The 18,959-nt window shown below is 40.9% G+C and overlaps 1 protein-coding gene across 1 annotated transcript in view; it reads left to right on the top strand.

Moving 5' to 3' along the window:
- GLG1 (golgi glycoprotein 1) overlaps positions 1–18,959 on the top strand; it is an 89,888-nt gene that overhangs the window by 34,997 nt on the left and 35,932 nt on the right. The window contains exons 2-4 of the mRNA XM_064459246.1: positions 6,198–6,230; positions 8,926–9,012; positions 12,967–13,182. Of these exons, the coding sequence (XP_064315316.1) occupies positions 6,198–6,230; positions 8,926–9,012; positions 12,967–13,182 (336 nt within the window). The remainder of the gene's footprint in view (positions 1–6,197; positions 6,231–8,925; positions 9,013–12,966; positions 13,183–18,959) is intronic.

Here is an 18,959-nt window from a genome sequence, read left to right as displayed (position 1 = left end):
CATGGAGCATGGGACTTTCAGCACAGAGCACCTCTGCGGCCTCCGAGCACCTGCCTTGTGGCTTTGCACTGGAACAGCCAGCTGGGAGAAAGTGATCTGCTGGTAAGAAATAACCAGCAAAGTTTTTTGGCTTGTTAGGTGAACGGAATTGGCGTGTTTCCTTTAATTGTATCGAAAGTGACCACACATCATGGTACATCAGAAATAAAACTTGTGTTTTCTGGTTTGGTGCTTGTGGTGTTTGCACAGGGAGGGATCTCTGCTGTGGAGGGAAGGCATGCAGCCTGCTGAAGACTGTGTTTTGTGACAAGCAAATGTGATACAAGCAAAACATGACAGTTACTAAAATTCTGTTGACCTCTTATCAAAGCTACATAGGAAAAGGTAAGGCTTGCTGAACCTCCTTGGTGTTCGAAGCAGATACTGAATGCTGGATCCTTCAAGTGTGAGTGGACAAGACCCACTTCATCCTTGACCCCCTTTTCCCTGGCTCCTGGGCCAGAAGGACCCCCAACATGTTGTGCTGGGGTCTTTTACTCTTGCTTTGTGATATTACTTCTGAATGAGCATACTTGTCCTAATGGTGTCATACTCATGGAGGATATAAAATGGTAGCATAGGTGGAAAAGTTTGTGGAATCTAGAATTAGGTTAAAACAGTGAAAAGCATGGCAGAACTTGGTGTTTGGGGTGATTTGCTAGTTGTACTTTGTGTGTGTGTGGTGGCTAAAGAAATTGCTGCTGGTCCTGATAATTTGACTTTCATAGGCAAGGTGTGTCTATGTTTTGGAGGTGGTTGTTGTTAGGTATTTGTGTATAACTTAAGTTTGTGTAAACCAGGAGTGCCTAACCAGTGTGGAAATAATTACTTGGTCAAATGATTTGCAGCATTGCAGACTTTGGTACTCTAAGTGGGAAAAAGATATGTGAAATAAGCAAAGTATATGGAAGCTAGGAGCTTGATAACTTCGGTGCATGATATATGCACAGTACCATGCTTCAAACTGGCTTTTTTCAAAGCATGAACGATAAGTGTAGAGTCTTTTTGCTGACATGACAACACTGAGTTTGTTTTTAGTACAAACAGTTCACTGGCATTAGAGACTATTTCAAGCTTAGCTTAACTTCAACTTTTATTGCTCAGTAAACGTATAATTATGAAGTCTTCTCATCTGTCTTGAACTTAAATTATCACTGGTTTTAACTTTTTATCACACATGACTCTTTCAGGATTGCAGGATGTGTGAAAACGATTTACAGTAGCCATATGCTTGTTGGCACAGAACTCTAGGCCGTTTGAGAAGTTTTGAAGCATAGATGGTTGTGTGATGCGTGGTTTTTCTTTTACAAAAAGCATGTTGATTCTTGCCTAGACTGCTATATCTGCTTGTGTTTCCACAGACTCTTCTGCAGAATAATTTCTATTGGCTGCCTTGGGAAGGGATCAGGTTTGCAGGAGGGTGGCTCCCCCAGATCACTCCTTGATCCCTGCTTTGCTTCCATGCCTGTGCTGTTTCTGGCACCGTAATTCTAGCTAGCTTGATACCTGTGGATTCAATCCCCGTATTGTGAGTCTCCTGTCCCGGCTGGGTGTGTACAGTGTAAAGGGGATTTCTGTAATCTGTGGGAAGGACAGACCTAAGAAGCAGTTTCCCTTTATCACACTGATAGCCTCTTTGTTAGGAGCTTCTGGGTCAGCAGGCCTGCTCTACCATATCTGTACAAATATTAGTGATAAATGTGTTTAGGTTAGAGTGCAAAACTTCATTGCTGTGGCTAGGAACCATGAGCTGCCTGTACTGCGCCTCCATATGCACCATGCTCTGTAGTGTATCGTATGTGTGACAGTGCAGTAAACTGGGGAACACCCCCAGTCTGGCTGGACTTCTGCCTACCCTCTCTTTCATGGGAAGGTAGCTGCTTTAATTAACATCCTCTTCTAATTGACTTGTTTGATCTTTTCACAATCTGTTCTGAATTTAGGGAGAGAACATCTACTGGGTTCGTCTTGCCTTTTTATTTTGTTTTGTTCCATGCTGGTTCTTGGTGGTTTTTGCTTGAATAGGTCCAAAGTCTGTCTTCAATGTGTGAAGATTATCCATAGTTCGTACTTGAGATACGCCTGGTCCTTACTTTTCAGCAAGTGCATTGCTACTCTTGCCTTAGAAGAATAGTGGAAATGTCTGCTGGCATCCCCTGTTCTGTCTAAGGAGGGGTTAAAATCTGGGAGTAAAGGCATTTGTACAGTTGACTTCAGACTCTTCAATTTCAATGACATTTGCAAGGCAACAAAGGAAAGGAAGGGCAAGCAGCTGCTGGTGATTAAAATAATCCCTGCAGAGAGTTCTCTCAAGACTTTGTTTCATCCATAGTAGTGATTAGGATTTTTACCTTGCCTTTCAAAATTCGGTGGTGTGAATTATTTTTTACAATGTATTGAAATAAGACCCACTCAAGTCTGTTTTGTATACACAGATGAAAGGGGCTCTGACTCAAGTGTGGGGATGACAGTAACTGTACCCCAGGCAGTGTATTCTTTGCTAAATGGTGATGCATGACTCTGCTTCATGATATAGCTACAACTAGGTAAGTGTTGCTGGGAACCAGCATGATGATGGTCCGTTTCTGAAGCTGGAACACCAGCGCCTTGTGCCTCCTCGAGCCTGGGTAGTGGTGGTGGGTTGCCCATTTGCTGTATAGTTTTGACCCACGTTTATACCCATGCTGAAGCAGAGAGATTTAGAAAGGGATGTCTGTCATGGCTTGTTTCAGTGAGTTGAGATCTAGTGGATGAGACAAGGCACTTCTAACCACGATGGTGTTGACAACCTCATAGCCTGGTGGTGATATGACTTCATACAAACCTTTGAATTTCCCTGTGGAGTTCACAATACTACTGCAGTATGATTTCACAGAATCACAGGTCGGAAGGGACCTCAGGGATCATCTAGTCCAACCTTTCTAGGAAGAGCAGAGTCTAAACAAGATGGCCCAGCACCCTGTCCAGACGAATCTTGAAGGTGTCCAACGTGGCCAAGTCAACCACTTCCCTGGGGAGATTATTCCAATGGTTGACTGTCCTCACTGTGAAAAATTTCCCTCTGGTGTCCAGTTGGAATCTCCCCAAGAGCAACTTGTGTCCATTCCCCCTTGTTCTCTCCATGTGACTCTGTAAAAAGGGAGTCTCCATCATCTTTGTAGCTACCCCTTAAGTACTGGTACACAGTGATGAGATCCACTCTGAGCCTCCTATTTGTGTCTGTGATATGTGGTTGAATGGGAGGAAATGCTGTTTCTGTTCAGGTTTTGTTATAGCTGGTACTTGTTCTAAACTCTGCTTTTTATGGGAGGTAGGAAGTGGTGATCATACTCTGGATTGTGAGCGTTAGTGAGTGAAGGAGTTTGGAGAGCTTTTTAAAGAACTGCAAAGGAAAGCAATATATTCCCACTGAACCTGCTAAACAGCAAAAGCTTCTGTGAGCCCAGAGGCGCACATACTTTCTGTAGTCTGTTTTTAACCCTTCAATTAGGAGATGTGAGAGGAGGCTTTCACCCTCACTAATCAGTGGAGTGTCCTCCTTGCCATCAGCTTCCTCTCCTGAAATGCCTCTACAAGCACAGCACACTGGTGCAGGTCTTGTCTTCTCTCCTCGTTTCCCCTGCCCTGGGGGTCTCTGAGCATCTGTGTTCCTCGAGCTCACCATGTGGGAATGACACAACGCAGCTTTTCTTGCTCCTGAACTTCTCTTAGTGGTAATTTGAAATGTACCTTTTTTTATGACTTACTACACAAGCATATTGTTCTGAAACTACTCTTGTTTGGAAAGTTTCTTGGGCGGATGTAGTGGATAGAAGGCCACAGGCTGTCTCCTTAGAAAGGCAAAACTGGTGTGGGTTGGACTGGAGAGATTTTTCTTCTGCTTCCTCAACTTCAGTTGATCAGACACAATATAAAAAGGATTATTTTTCTCCTTTTGCATCACTGAAGTGGGGAGAAGCAGGTCAGCATTGCCACTGTGAACCCACTTCTCCTATACTTGCAATGGTAAGAGGGAAGAAGGATCACATCTTTTAGCTAGCAGGTGATCATCTTGCTTGACATTTAAAGGATTACTGGTTAGATCTTATGCTTCTGCATATTTAAGTACTGAACTGTGAATGTATGCAGTACTGAAGCTTGGTTAAGGTCCCATTTAACTTCCATTACTCTTCTCAGAAGAATAAGGCTTGATTTCTCCCAGCTGAGGTTTGCTGCAGAGTGCAGGGAAGGCTGGTATTTCAACATGCAGTATTTTAATATTGTGAATTTCAAGAAAAGCTTGTTTAAGCTTCTGAAGTCAGTGACAACCAGTCTGTTATCTTCTTGGGGTCATCTTCCCAGAAAAACTGAGCTGTAATCTTTGGTGCATCTAAAGCAAAGGTTACTAGGTTGGAGGATGCAAAAATAACTGAAGCAACCAAGAAGGGTTTTGGGAGAGCGCGCTCTGGCCCTTACAAACTCTTCTGCTTGCAGATGCCCTATCCTCTAGAGGAGAATTAGAGTACTAGCCTATATATTTGTATGAAGAAACTGTCCTTGACTAAAAGACTGAGCAACTTTGGTGGAGGGCATTCTGACTCTCAGCTTTTGAAATTAGCTTAGTCTAAAGCCTCCGTCTGTTGCTGAATGATTAGGATGGGTGCAGAAAAACTAAGGAAGAACCACCTTGTCAGTCATGATAGTGTTGGTCTTAAAGGCCGCTTTAAAATAGTGTAATTTGGATGGCATCTTAGTTTTCAGTTGTAAGAATCAATTCGGCAGTCTGGGGATAATTAGCAAGCATCTGCTAGCCTTTTAAAAAAAGTTGATATCCTAACTTTCAAATTTATTATTACTTTGGGAGATACAGTTCTAGATGGTAGCAGTCTGACCAAACTGCAATTAATTACCATGATCCTGCAGGTATTGTTTTGGTTTTTATGTTCTAAGTGGAGAGGTAATTTCTGCCACTTCCTGCTATACAAAATAAAAGTGCTTTAGTTAATAATAGCTGTAATTAAGGACTTGGGAAATGTTTCCCATGCTCTCCTTTTCCCATAAACTTGTGCTCGTGGTGCAAGTGTTGGCATAACACATTGTGCGGTGGCAAAAGCCTACATCCCAGAGTTTGTCAGTGCAGCTTGCTTCCAAAACTAATTAAATACTTGTTCTCTTATGTCAAATATCTGAGGTCTAATGTGTTAATATCAATGATCTGTTCAAGCTTTGAGTTTTGAGTGTGTGTGACTCTGAGAGCATGTCTGGTATCTTCAATATCAGTGGAAGTGTCTTAAATATCAGACTTTGCAAGTGAGGGTTGATTTTTATTTTTTTCTGTGGGTATGATGGGCAGGTGATTTTCGTCCTGCATTTGTGCTGTTTTGCTCTGGAGATGAGTTATGGATTTCTGTGATTAACTTTTTTCCAGGAGCTTTCCATTGTGAGAGCTACTGGGGCTGGGAGGAGGACAGGATGGTTTGCAGCCAGAGTGCTTTCCAGAGGGGCTCCCTGTGGAGTGTGGGCATTTCTCTTGAACATGCTAACTGGTCTGGTAGAGGCTGTGGGCTAGGACTTGTCAGTTGGACTGTCGTCAGCACATAGCGGTAACTTCATTGCTGTAAAATGAAGAACATAGCAAACGTTGTGAAACAATGTATGAATATTGGATGTTACCAGTTTCTTGTGTTTGAAGGTGCAAATCTTAGGGCTGCTTTGAATTGGCCTCTGTTGCTTCTCAAATGGGGAATACAAACACTTGAGTTTGGGATAGGGAAGTGAGTCCTACCTTTCTCCTTCATTTGTATGCCTGAAACTTACTTTTCTTTAAAATTCTACTACCACTTGTTTTCCCACAGGTGCTTTTTTGCCCTCTTAGTTCACGCAGTCGGGCCAAACACAAGCACATTAGTGATGTTTTTGCATCATATACATAAGTGCAGCTACTCTTGTACCATTTATGCTCTGTGGAGTTAAGGCAGCATTGTGCCTGAAGTACCTGTATCTTTTTGGTACTTAGATATCATAACTGGTTTTATGCAGCTTTTAAAATTTCCATTTGATTATATCTAATTGTTTCTTACAATGAAAACGACTTGGCAGTATGTTAATGTCTAAGTTTATACTCTTCTATGTTAAATGCTTACATCAGTAGAGAACTGACGCTCCCTTTTTCTTTTCAGCCAGATAATGAAATCTCTTCAGACTGCAATCATGTAAGTATTGCTTTGTTTTATCCAGTCTCTAGCTACGGCATTTGCACCTTTTATCCCTTTTCAACCTTAGGTATTTTGTGTAGCTTGGTGGTTTGCAGAAGGCATTAATCAGGACACATTTGGCTTTCTGTACTGGCCTGTCAGCGGAGGACACAAGGAGACTCCTTTAACTCAGTATAGACACTATGGTCTTACTGGAGGCTTCAGAGTAAAACATACCTAAGAGCTCTATAAACTGTATTGGAGGAGGATAGCAGACGTCTTTCGTACTTTATAGCTGGGGGGTGGTTCCCGTGAGTTACTAGGAGCAGTATGATGTGCTCCTTTTGGGAAAGATGTGAGCAGTACTGAATTTAAACTCTTAATTTCAGCTGTTGAAGTCTTCTGTATTACTTTCACAGCTGCTAAATTCTTAGACTCACTTGGAAAAATGCTGTGGAGGTGGGATATTTAAAGGCAGTTTGAACCACTTGGCTGGTTCTAGAACAGATTTCCTCTCGGCACTGTGTTTAACAGTGAGCAAGCTGTTAGCCAGTTTTCAGGCTGTCAAGCTGGCTCTTCAAATCCTGAGACTCTATAAAAAAAAATCATCAGAGCTAAGGTTGGTGTTAGTTTCCTTTGGCTTTTCTTGTTTGCATTCTGTTAGAATCTACCATATGAAGATCCTTAATTGTTTGGTTAGCCCTGGGCACAGACAGACAAGTGCATGCCTCAATGACAGTCTTGGTTTCGGATGCTTGAGAATCTGTATTTGGTTTATTATTGGAAGATACATTCCAGAAATGAAACCTAGCCATGCTCTATGACTAGTAATTGCCAACTGTGTTTATAAATTAACCTCTAGCACTGTGCTGCCTAACTTAATGGCAGCTGTAATTCTCTGTTGTGCAGGGTTTGATCAGATGAAGGGCACATCGTGTTTCTGTTTGTCTTTTCTTTTTTTGAAAAAGAGAAAACTGTAGTAATTGAAACATATCTACCTGACATTTAACAGAAATTACATGAATGAAGAAGCAATTGAGAATTCTAGAAATCAAAATTGGACCTCTTTTCTGCTGGATTAAATGACAATGTGTCTGCCGCAAGGCAGATATCAAGCTGGGTTGTAAAAGCCATTCAGGAGTAGGAAGTATGGGCAAAGCCTCATTTTCCCTGGCAGAAATCGAAGGGAAGTGATCAAAAGCCAGACCAGATATGTCTCATGTCCAAATGTGTTCATTGCCTCTCTGCAGTCTTTGGTAGTACAACTGCTGATCATCTCCTGCGAAAATATTGCCTAGTGCTAAAATCTGGATTTTTTTAAGATGCAAGTTTTAACCTTCCTTCTGTCTGTGCAAAGGTTCCTTGGGACAGCATCTAGTTTTAAGAATCTCTAAAGTTTGAGAGTGCAAATTTAGAGATGTATTACTATGGTGTTGGACCTCACTCTTGTCTTCCAATCCTGGCTGGGAGAGGCCTACAGCACTCTTCGCAAGGACAGGTTCCCTGTTTATTCACTTTTATATATTAAACCTGTATATTTACAACTTCTTACTCCCTCTGAAATACCGGAGGATCCCATCAACTCCTTTTGTAACTGCTACTCCATGATGTGAGATATGGATGACAGTGCAGCTGTGCGCATTCCATTTTCAGTTCTCTGTGCATGCTTGCACTTTCCGAGATGATATAAAACTGCTTTCCTTGGGCATGACCATGCTTTTGTGTACACTTGAAACTTCAAAATAAAGTTTGACCAAGCTGTTTGGTGTGTTTTATATTAGTTTGATTTTGTCGAAGACAGAGTATTTGAAATTAATTTTTAAAACTACTTAATCTTTATTAATGAGAAATGTTTAAATGTAACTTAAGTTCCTAGAGAAGAGCAGATGAGCTAATAGAGCTTTTCTTGGGCAACATCTCAGCTATTAATTTGCTGAGGTTTTGCTATCTTACCCTGTATTTTTACTTTATGGTGCCTCAGGAGGACATCTGGGATGCGTGTGTATCTGTGAAGTGTGACTTGCCCAAGATTGATTCTTGCACAATGATCAAATGCATCTATGCTCCTATGTGAGCTAATCTCTGGCTCCTAGAGAACAGTCATCCTTACACCTTACGGAAGCATTTTGCAGTCTAACCCCTAATGTATCATTGTGCTTAGCAAGAGAGAGAACCTTCTATAGGTCTGAAATATATCTGTATCCAGAAAGTTGTCTGGTCGCAGCCCCTCACACAAGGAAGTGAGTAGGGACCAGCTGCATTGTCATCCTCCTTTTTTTGCTAGGCTCTTATTAGGTTTTTAGCATGAAATCTGCTCACGTTGAGGACTTCAGATCATTTGTATCAGGCAGATGAGCCATGGCACGGAAGGGTGTGGTGGGCCAAAGAGGTTGCTAAATATGCAGCAGGTAGCAAGTTACAGCTTTTATTGTTTTATCCTTTCAGTTATGAAATTGTCTTCATTAGATATATTTCCTTTTAGTGAGTCAACTTATGGAGAGATTTTTAACAGTCTGAATTTGTGCAAGATGAGAATTATTGCAGAAATGAAGGGACAAAGTTGTTGTCAAGGAGACTTTGAATTGACTGATGCACTGTAGAAGAATCCTACAGATTGGGAATAAATTATGTTTCATTCTTTTCTGAAGCAAAGTATTTGTCATTCTCCATGGGAAGCTCTTAGACCCCCTTTCTACACATGCTTTCTCTATAGCTCTTGTGGAACTACAAGCTGAACCTGACTACAGATCCGAAGTTTGAATCCGTGGCCAGAGAAGTCTGCAAGTCTACTATTGCAGAGGTAAGCCAGAAGAAAGGCATGGCTGCTATTGCAGCACTAAGTTTTTTTTCATTTATTTGTGATAGTGAATTAGTGTGTGAATAATGTTTTGCATTTGGGGAAGCTCTAGTCTTACATGCCAAACTACTAAGCATAATTAATTCAATCTCGTAGAAAAAGCCAGTTACTTTACTGGTGCCAGTCAAAGTGACAGGGAAGAGAAATATAACCTAAAGCCCATCAGCTCTTACCTGACCTTTTGTCAGAAATCTGTTGTAGATTGGGTTTGTCCCCTCTTTATCAAGTGTTGGAAAGTTGTAGCAGTGCTGGTGTAGCAGGAGTTCTGCTGAATTGAGCATAAGGCTGGTTTTGGATTGTGTCTTACTAGCAGAGGGGATAAGCATATAGACATCAAAGGATGAATCAACTTCTTTTAATTTTGAGGCTCAAAGTTTAATTACCCCAAGGGCTCTCTGTTAGGATCTTCCTCTTCTTAGGTTGCACTAGGAGCTAGTCCTCTATCCTTTATATCAACACACCTGAGTCCAGTTTCAAAGATTACTTGATTAATCATTCTTTCCTTGTGCTTGTGCTAGAGCTCTTGAGGATGTGCAGTCAGCCATGCAGGAGTCTGCTGAGCTGAGGTTTTTTCCCTTTGGTTGGGGTAGTTTTCAGCTAGACTTTAAGGGAAGCAGTAGAATCAAGGCTCTTCACAAGAGTACCGATTTCAGCTGACTTAACTCAGTTATTAAGCCATGCTCTGAAGAACATAATTTGTATACCCACCAGAATAACTTCACCTACCCCTATACTTGCTCTTTAAAAAAAATTCACTTTGCTCTAGGTGGTGGCCCCTTTGTGACTTTTAAAGTAGGTTCTCTCAGAAGACAATCAGTCGCATGAATAGCAGATTCTCTCCAACCCCAGTTTGTATTGGCAGTTTATTTTTCCGTAGGTCTAGCTTTTGGTGGTGCAGACTAGCTCATTAGATGAGGAATATGTCAGTACTCAGAGCAGGTTTAAGATGAGTGGTTGCAAAAGGCCTTATGTTTTGATGGAACCACCTACATGGTTCCTCATTCTTAGAAAGGTTGCATTTGAGAGGAACATACAAATCTGAGGAACTGAGGATGCCAGCAGCAGCCTGGTTCCAAAAGTTTGGGTATTAGTAGTATAGTTGAGGGGTACTTGATTGCTTTTTCCTCATGGCCTGCTAGGGTTCTGCTTCCCATTCTCAGCACCAGCTGAGCTGTGGTAAGAATAGCATTAATAGGAAGCCATTATTTAATAAAATGAGAGATCAAGAAAATAGTTAATATGAGAAGGCTGGACTATTAAACAGTGGAAGGAAACCAGCATGCATTGAAGGGTTACATTGTATTTTGGAGTTCAGTAACTCCCAAAAGCAAACACTGCAAAATCTGTCAAATTTTACTTTTTGCAATTATAGGGAAGATTATATTTTTCTGATTTGTCATATGGTTGTAAAAATTCTGCAGCAGCTAAGGCATTCTTGAAAATGCACTTTTAACAGTCTGTTTAATTATCACTTCTGTACAGTGACAGTCTGGCATTGCTGTAAAGGATGCCCTCTAAGACTAGGATATGATGTCTCAAAGCTGTGGGAAGAGCATAGCATTTTATCTGTATGTTAACCACCAGTATTCCTCTTACAGTTGTGGTGGATGATAACATGAACTGCTGGTATTTTGCCATTTGGCAAGTGTTTGGGTTTTTTTTGTTATTTATGCAGCTTTTTTCTTTAAAAATCTCGTTTGTTTGATCCTCTGATACTTAATACTGAGGCAGGTGCATAACTGTTCCACTAATTTTTGAAAGTATTTCTAAAACACTAACATATGCTGTGGGAATATCCTCCTAACATACAGTATTAACTGATCAATATTTTTAATTCACACCAACAAGTAGGTGTTTTCTTGCTGGTGACAGATCTCTGATTTTAAGTATTGCTTTGTATTAAGAAAAAAATACAACCAGAAGAATCTTTAGTAAAATTTTTAGTAAAAGTCATTTGGGAATTGGTGACTGTCCCAACCAGGTACATTCTGAAAAGTCTACCTTTTAATTTTATCAGCTAAATATAGATTTAAATATCAACTTTTTTCTCAACTGTTGTGATTTTTATAAGTTCTGGGAATAATTTTAATCTAGAATTATAGTTGACTACCAGATAATGGTGGTTGTTTCAGAAGTGGCCAGGCAACAACGTGATTGCTTGGTCTCTTATGCAGTTCACTGGCTCAGGCCCTATAGCTCTGGGGCTGTTTCCAAAGCCAGGCTATTCCAAAAACAGTATGTTGCCATTGTGTGCTGGTTTGGCTCATGGTACTTGAGCCGAAGTAGGGCCAAACCGAAGATGCAGTTTTCTCAGAGGAAGCTTGCTCAACTCTGTCCCTTTCACCCTGCAATGAATCGTACGTGTTTTCACTTCAAAATGTATTTTATGCCTTATCTGTAACAATTACATTGACCTCAGTAACTATGTTTTTCTAATAGTTATATAGATTAAATACAAAATGTTCTACTAGCCTATGTCTGCCTTCATGCAACACTTTAAACACCATTACTTGCTTTATTTGTTAAATAGAAAGTAATGGCTTTATAAGCTGAGGCAGAGAAAGATCTGTTCTATTCATTTAGTCCAACCTGTATGAGTCTGTCCCTGAGTTAATACTTGTTTGAATTAGAATATATTTTTCTAGAGCTGGCTCTCAATTTTTTAAAATTTCCAGTATAAAGATTCCAACTTGGTATTTGAGAACTGATAAAATGGTTCCCTGCCTGTTCCCTTAGTGCTGCTGGTGCTTGGTATCTGAACCCACCTGGGTTATTGATTGCCATGGATTGCCCTTTAGATTCATGAGCCCTTCAGTATTTGTACAGGAACAAATCTTTGATGTAATCAAGTCAACCCATGTATCTATTGTTTGAAAAACTGTCGCCACTGAACTTTTAGCATCTGGCTGGCTCTCAAACATGATTTCTCTGTCATTATGGCTGCAGTTTTCAGCTTAATCCTGAACAGAGGACACCAGAATTGGGCAGGTATTTCAGCACAGGCTTCCCAGTGTTGAAAAGAGTCTGTGCAATCTCAGTACTCCTTGGAGTAAGGCATTGCACTGCTCCTGTCACAAGTTTCCTTGGGCAGAATCCTTAAGTGATAAGTAACCATGTTTTCCACTTCCTTTGGAAAGATGCTACCAAAACTGCCTGCATCTTTTACTTCCAAAGGTGCCGGTTTTGGCCTTACTGTCTGCTTCCCTGAGCAGTGCAGGTTGTGGTTTATACTGGAGACCCGTCTGTTCATGCACACTGCTGTTCCAGTCCCTGCACAGCTTTCAGCTTTTGTTAGCTGTGATTTTTATTTTTTTCAGACCACTGAGTTAAAATGGTTTAGTATCAACAATCAGTTCCTATAAGAGCCTGATAAAAATGAATTTGGTGAGGATTTTTTAATAGTAATTTTCAGCTTCTAGCCAAGTTACAAGCAGTTCAAAAAAATATTGTGTTGATTTGTAAGTCAGTCTCACTTCTAGCCAAAAGGTTATATTGTATGAGGTCTGGTGGCTAATGGGGGTCCAAGTATGATTTAGTGATGCTATAATATGCTCATTTTTCTAAATAAAGGTTTGTCAAACTAGCATTTTTGCTACAAATCCACTTGATTGCAGGGGTTCAATGTGATTATTATGAAAGATGGTTATTGAGCAAGAGGGTTTATAATCCTCAAGCTGACTGTTTGCTTTCTTCAGATACTGGCACATATGAGGTATTTCTCATTTCTGAAATATTTTCAAGTAGTCTGACTTAGTGAAAATCAAACATGCCTAGAGGGTTTCTTTGCCAGCAGATTTTGACGCTATAGATGCAAGTTTCTTTGAGGATGTTTTTTTAAAAAAAGGTTAAATTGAGTAGCTGCAGCCACTGTATTTTTATTCTTTTTTTTTTTAACAGATCAAGGAGTGTGCAGATGAACCAGTTGGTAAAGGCTTCTTGGTGTCATGTTTGGTGGATCACAGAGGCAATATCACTGAATACCAGTGCCATCAGTACATCACTAAAATGACAGCCATTATCTTCAGTGATTATCGGTTGATCTGTGGCTTCATGGATGACTGCAAGGCTGACATCAATCTCCTGAAATGTGGCAGCATTCGACCTGGAGAAAAGGTATCCAGAGAACATGTAGATTGTCAATAGGCTTGTAAAAGTAATTTGCTTAAGGGAACTTATGTGGAGACTCTGCAATAGTATTGTCTTGCTTGCAACTGAGAAAACATACCATGTCTCATCTGTCTGAAAAGGGTGATGTCTTGATTCTGTATAGTTCCTTTTTAATAAATGTGCATTCATTACTCTACGGGGGACTGCTATCCAGTAGACAACTTTCATTTGTCTTTCCTTACCCCACTACAGGTGATCTGGAAGGTAGCTGTCTTTTTGATCACACACTGTCAGGCTTGACTTGATATGAAGAATCCAAACAATAGATTTAAGCAGACCTATTGCTAAGCTTATTTCACAGTCTTGTCGGGTCTGATGCAGGAAGGTTATCCTGTTCTATAACCCTTTCTGCTTTCTCAGGCTGTAGTTGATAGACTGGATCAAGAGTTATCTGTTTGCTTTCCCTTTCCCCTTCCCTCCCGAAAATGGTTGAGGGGCACGTAGTACCTCATGTCATGTTTTAGTAGAACAGACTTACTAACACTGTACTAGTTTTGTTAAATCAATGTTCTTTTTGCCATAAGCAGAGGTTGATGCAAAGAATGGTTTGTAGCGGCTAGATGTGTGGTTATTTTCAAGGCACTGTCTTTCCCTGTCTACTTCAGCATAGCTAACGCAGGCAGCAATTATGTAGTACTGCAGGAACAAGTGGCTTCTTTTATAGTAAGTTTTTATGTTTAGGGAGAAAGTTAAAATTAGCCTATCAACTTTTCACAGTGTTTTTTAAATTATAGCTCTTAGTTTTTTTAAGAATTAGGCTCTTAAATTGGCTATTAATGAGGAGGTATATAATACATGTCTTTTTGATTTTTTTTGGGGGGGGGGGGGGGGGGGGGAAGTTTTCCTAGTTGTTCGAGACATTCACTGCTGTAAGCAGCTTCACATCTGTAGTGTGTTAAATTAAAGTGCCTGTGTATTCCAGAAGACTTAGCTGAACAACAGAAAGCACAAAAATAAGGACTTGCTTTCAAGAACAAGAGCAACCATAAAAGTGGGAGGAACATGCAGGCACCACAGGTTCAGACTGGTAACAGCTGAGTAACTTGCTTTCTTCATAAAGGCTCTCTTAATACTGTGCTGAAGGACCTCATGAAATAAGAAATAGTTTTTATCAATCTGTATAGAATCAGAGGTGCAATACAGGAGTCCTAGGTGTCAGGTCTGCATGTTACCTGTGGCTTAACCAAATTAAAAGAAATTAAAATACTTATGGTAGCACTGAAGGGTACAGTGGAGTGGATTTCATGAGCAGAAGCCAAGTGTCGTATAGTAGAAGTGAAACCAACACTGGTAGGCCTGTGTGCATAACTATGCATAACCCAGAAACTGGTGGCAGAAATTAAGGAGGGTGAGGGGTGGTGGGGGTCCCTCAGGTCAGAAGGCACTGGGGAGAGGGAAAAGAATGCAAACTTTGGGTCACCAAGCTTCTGTGGGATAGCAATGTGAGTCACTAACCAAACTTCTGCGGAGGTTAGTGCAATTTATGCATATTCCTCACTTTCTTAGTACCTGACCCAGAATATTTTGCCTTGGTTTGTGAAAGCGTGGCAGCCTGTCATATGGTGTCTTTTGTTATGCTGTCGTACTTGGCACTTAGAGCAATTGAGGTATATTTTACTGCTATGGAAACAGCTATAAATGGCTATGCAAGCATTTCTTTTATTGGTGTTCTGTTCTATCCCTTTTCTGGTTTGGATAAATCTCATCTAATTTACTCCCATCAGATGCTGGTTCAGGTTTTATTTCCATACTGTAGCTTCTGAGTTGCTTGTTTCTCTACAGCCATTACCCTTTTGTGTGACTGAAGGCAACTGCAAATTTAATAAATAGGACCTGGATACCTGAGGAGGAAGATGAGGGAAGTGATTAATCTTTCTCTTTTTTAATGGAAATAAGCACTGGTAGAACACTAATTCCATCCCCATCAGACAGCTAGTAGATTGCAGTAGATTGTAGTTACTATGATAGCTACATCATAGTAACTGGGATAAATTGGCATTTTTAACTGTAGAAGGCACTTTAGTAGGTGTTCCGGAATTATACTGCCTCTTGAAGCCCCTCTGCTAGCCAACTGTTTTACTTCCTTTTTTGTTTTTGTTTTAGCTTGCTTTTTCCTTCCTAATTGAATTCTGTTCCTGCTGGGTTTGTTGCTTCTGATGTGGTGCTTTCTTCTACATGTTTCTTGGTTTTCCTCTCTGTAAGAGCAATGAAGTTCAGCTCAGAAGTCTCAATCTATCTGTAGACTTCATTTTGCTGTATATAGCAGAAAGGCTGTAGATGTGTCATTTGAAAGCATTAGGTTTACTAATACGCCTCTGTTGTGGAGTTGGTTGTGTTTTGGTTGGTGGTGTTTTTTTTCCTTCCAGTTAATAGAGAAATATTTAGTAGTAGTTTCAGTCACCTTTCCAGTTGGCTTGTTTATAGTGAATTTGGTCTCCTGGTACTTAAAGCTTGCTTTGCTTTCATGCTGTAAGGATCTAATTTGAAATTGAAATTGGTAATTGCAATGGAGCTTTTCTTCTTGAGCTGCTTTCCTGATTCCAGTAATGTCCAGGATTGTATCAAACTAGTGGGTAGTATATAGTGGCCCAGGTGCTGGATTTAGCCATGCTGTCTAAACCAGAGTTGATTATTTGCCACAATGAAGGCTACATAAGTGTCAGTTGCACAGCTGTTGGAGTACTTTACCAGATAATAGTATTTTTCAGATTCTTAAAGGCACATTAGGAGGCCATTGTTTTCCTGCTTTTTTTCATCCCTAAGTGCTTTGAGTACAGTTGCTCTCACGTTCCCTAGTTCCATAGTAGTACTGGACACAGAGGGGAAATGAGTCTAGATGAGAAGAGTTAACATTCAGCTCAGCCTTTGTTTAGTTAATGTAGTACTATAGCAGTGTACTATCAGCTGAAGCAGTGGGAATTGGCTTGTCTAAGAGCCATCCTCGTAACCCTCGTGTCCAGGTTAGCCAGGTGGCGTGCCCAACTGGAACTCGCAATAGATCTGCTGTGCGGTTTTCTATAGCCTTGACTGCTCTGGCTCCAGTAAGTCAGCATGGCTGTTCAGTGCAAGGTGCTATGCTGATAAGACAGGTTATGTTTTACCCTCCCCCCTACTGCTCCTTTCCACTCTTGACTCTTTTCTGGTCACTTCTCTAGGGTCTCTCTGCAAGTCTGCAGCTAGAACAGTCATGAACTCAAGGCATGGCATGTCTCAGACTAAAATCTTTTCTGGGGGAGCTTATGAAAAGGAAAAAAAATTGAGGGGGGGAAAAAACCTCAAACCAAGAATTGCAAAGCCTAAACTATGCCCCCCAGTAGAAATCTCTGATGGAAAAGGAGTAGTAAGACCAAGGATTTTAAAATTCTGTCTTGGCCTAAAACCATGTGCCTGGAGTTTGAATTTTGGTCATCGGAATTAAAACCTCCCAAAGCATTGTGCTGAAGGGCATTTGCTTGGGCACATTTAGAACTTAGTTCCATTTCTCTGTGGCTCAAAGTGCTGTAGAACAGTATTGGAAAGCTGCTTGTATCCTTTGGGCATCTAAATGTATCCTTTCCTAAACTATGCAGAGTTTCAAGGCACTCCAGACTCGATAGTTGTTTAGTGTGTTTAACAGATCTTTGCAACTTTCACTTAAAATACTCCATATAAGGTTGATAGTGGTGGTGAGGCAACAATACCAAGAAATGTGTGGTTTTTAGGTTTAATCTCTTGTATTTCACTGTGTTGCACTGGAGAAGTGAGGCTTAGACTCTGTCAGCCCCTGCAGCAATTCTGGGGAGTCCTGACTTGTGGAGTAAACTTAGAGGTCTTCAACTCTAAGATGGAGGTTTTCCAACTAATAGGGTGCTGGATAGAGGAAAAGCTTTGGGATTTGTTCCACAGCAGAGTTGCAGCAGGCACAGGACTGGCGGCCTGTGGAGCGCAGGTGGGAAACAGGCAGCTCTGCATGGCATAGAGCTGCGAAGTGATGCAGGTACTGCAAATGTGTCAAAGCTGTCCTGCCATCCTTAGGGTGAGCCTGTCAAACTTTTGATCGCCAGGTGCTTTAGAAAAAGATGGTTGAGTGCAGCCATACATATGTTTATCCCCTCCAGTCCTCAATAAGAGGTTGTACAACCTTAAATACAGTAGGTGTTAGCCTATGATTAAAGCTTTAAGTGATATTTCTCTAAACCACGTTCATAAAGTTCCATCTATACTTTGGCCAGTAGCATGGCTGCCTTCATGCACTTCTGAAGAAACGAAGAGTTAAGACCTCGTTAAGCTCACTTAACTGGAAAGCACTAGCATTCAGAGACCTGACCTGCCTGATAAAAACCTCCATATTCGGTCAGTGGCTCCCAAACAGCATCAAGTGAGCACAAAAACACTAGTGGCATGACAACAAGGCATGTAAATGCTTGGAGGTAGGAGGAGAGGGCAGGGCCGCATCTTTCAGGAGCCATCTGGGTTGACTTGTGTGTGTTTCTATTTCTGTTAAGTCTGACATGTTTTAAAACTGCTCTAATACCCGGCAGCAGAGTAGCCAGCACTGCAGGATGATCTACCCAAATGTAAAAATTGTATTTGTGAAGTAATGCAATAAATGAGTCATTTCATGTCGTGTCCCTGAAATGCAAGAGTAAACATTCAGCATCCAGCATATGGAAATCCACTTTCACTAGACTATTAAAAATAGGTTTAGTTTCATACATAGTAGGACTCTGACCAGGAATCCAGATCCATGCTGCAAGAAACCAGGAAACTTCTGATTTTCCTACCAGGAAAAGCTTGCCTTGTGCCCTCTTCGGCTTGCAAGGGGAGGCTGCAGGTGAGTGAGTAATCTTCGTCTCCCTTGCCTCTCAGCTGCAACCTCACCTAGGCTGGAGAAAAAAAAAAACTGTCAGAGGAGCTTCAGACTCTTGTTTTCAATCATTAAAGCTTGCCGTCTCCTCAGCTGTAATTACTACCTATGACTGACTACAAGGATTTGCGGAACAGTGTTTGTGTTTGGCATGGTTATGGATATATGGCAATTTTAAGTAATGTGGTGAATGTACTGCTAACTAGTATTCCCTCAGATCCATTTTGGGTTCAGTCCTAAAGGGGCTGTTGGTATGTAATTATATTTCTTCAAAGATGCTGATATCTGGCCAGCATGTGGAGTAGGCCAGTTCCCACTTAAAGAAAAGAGCAAACCAAAATAAGGAGTTTTGGGGGTTTTGCCTTTTTTAAAATGGGAAATCTACTTTTAGCCCTTTAAAACCGATTATGCTTCTGGGTTGTGTTTACAACTTTGTAATCGGCCAATTCTGCTTTTGCTCCAAGTCTAGCAGAGTTAAAACAGGAATCAAAGGCTGTGGGCCTGAGAAGACATCTCAGAACAAAAAGATTTGGAAGAGTTGCATGGCTTTGAATAGTTATGGTCATATTTTATGGACACTGCTCTCTTACTCATGTTGCTGCTGCAACAGCAATGGATGAACCTGCTCGACAGAACGAGCTGAAGGGATAGCTCCTAAATGGTTATTGCAAATGCCACGTTGAGCAATTCAGAGGTGTGCAAATGTGCATGCCTTGTTGTATACTCCAGATAGTCTAATATAGGTTTAGTAGCAATATCCTCTCACAACAGGGCAGCATAAATTAAGGTGTTCTTCCCAGGAAAAACTTGCAGAAGCCTTGACAGATATGTTCTAGAAGAGTTCTTGTTTATTAAAGGAGTCAGACCTTCTACAGAG

Source organism: Phalacrocorax carbo, chromosome 8 (assembly GCF_963921805.1).
Source record: "Phalacrocorax carbo chromosome 8, bPhaCar2.1, whole genome shotgun sequence".
Classification (NCBI taxonomy): Eukaryota; Metazoa; Chordata; class Aves; order Suliformes; family Phalacrocoracidae; genus Phalacrocorax; species Phalacrocorax carbo.
Note: the sequence above shows the minus strand (reverse complement) of the source record. Positions and strands in the feature narration are given on the sequence as shown.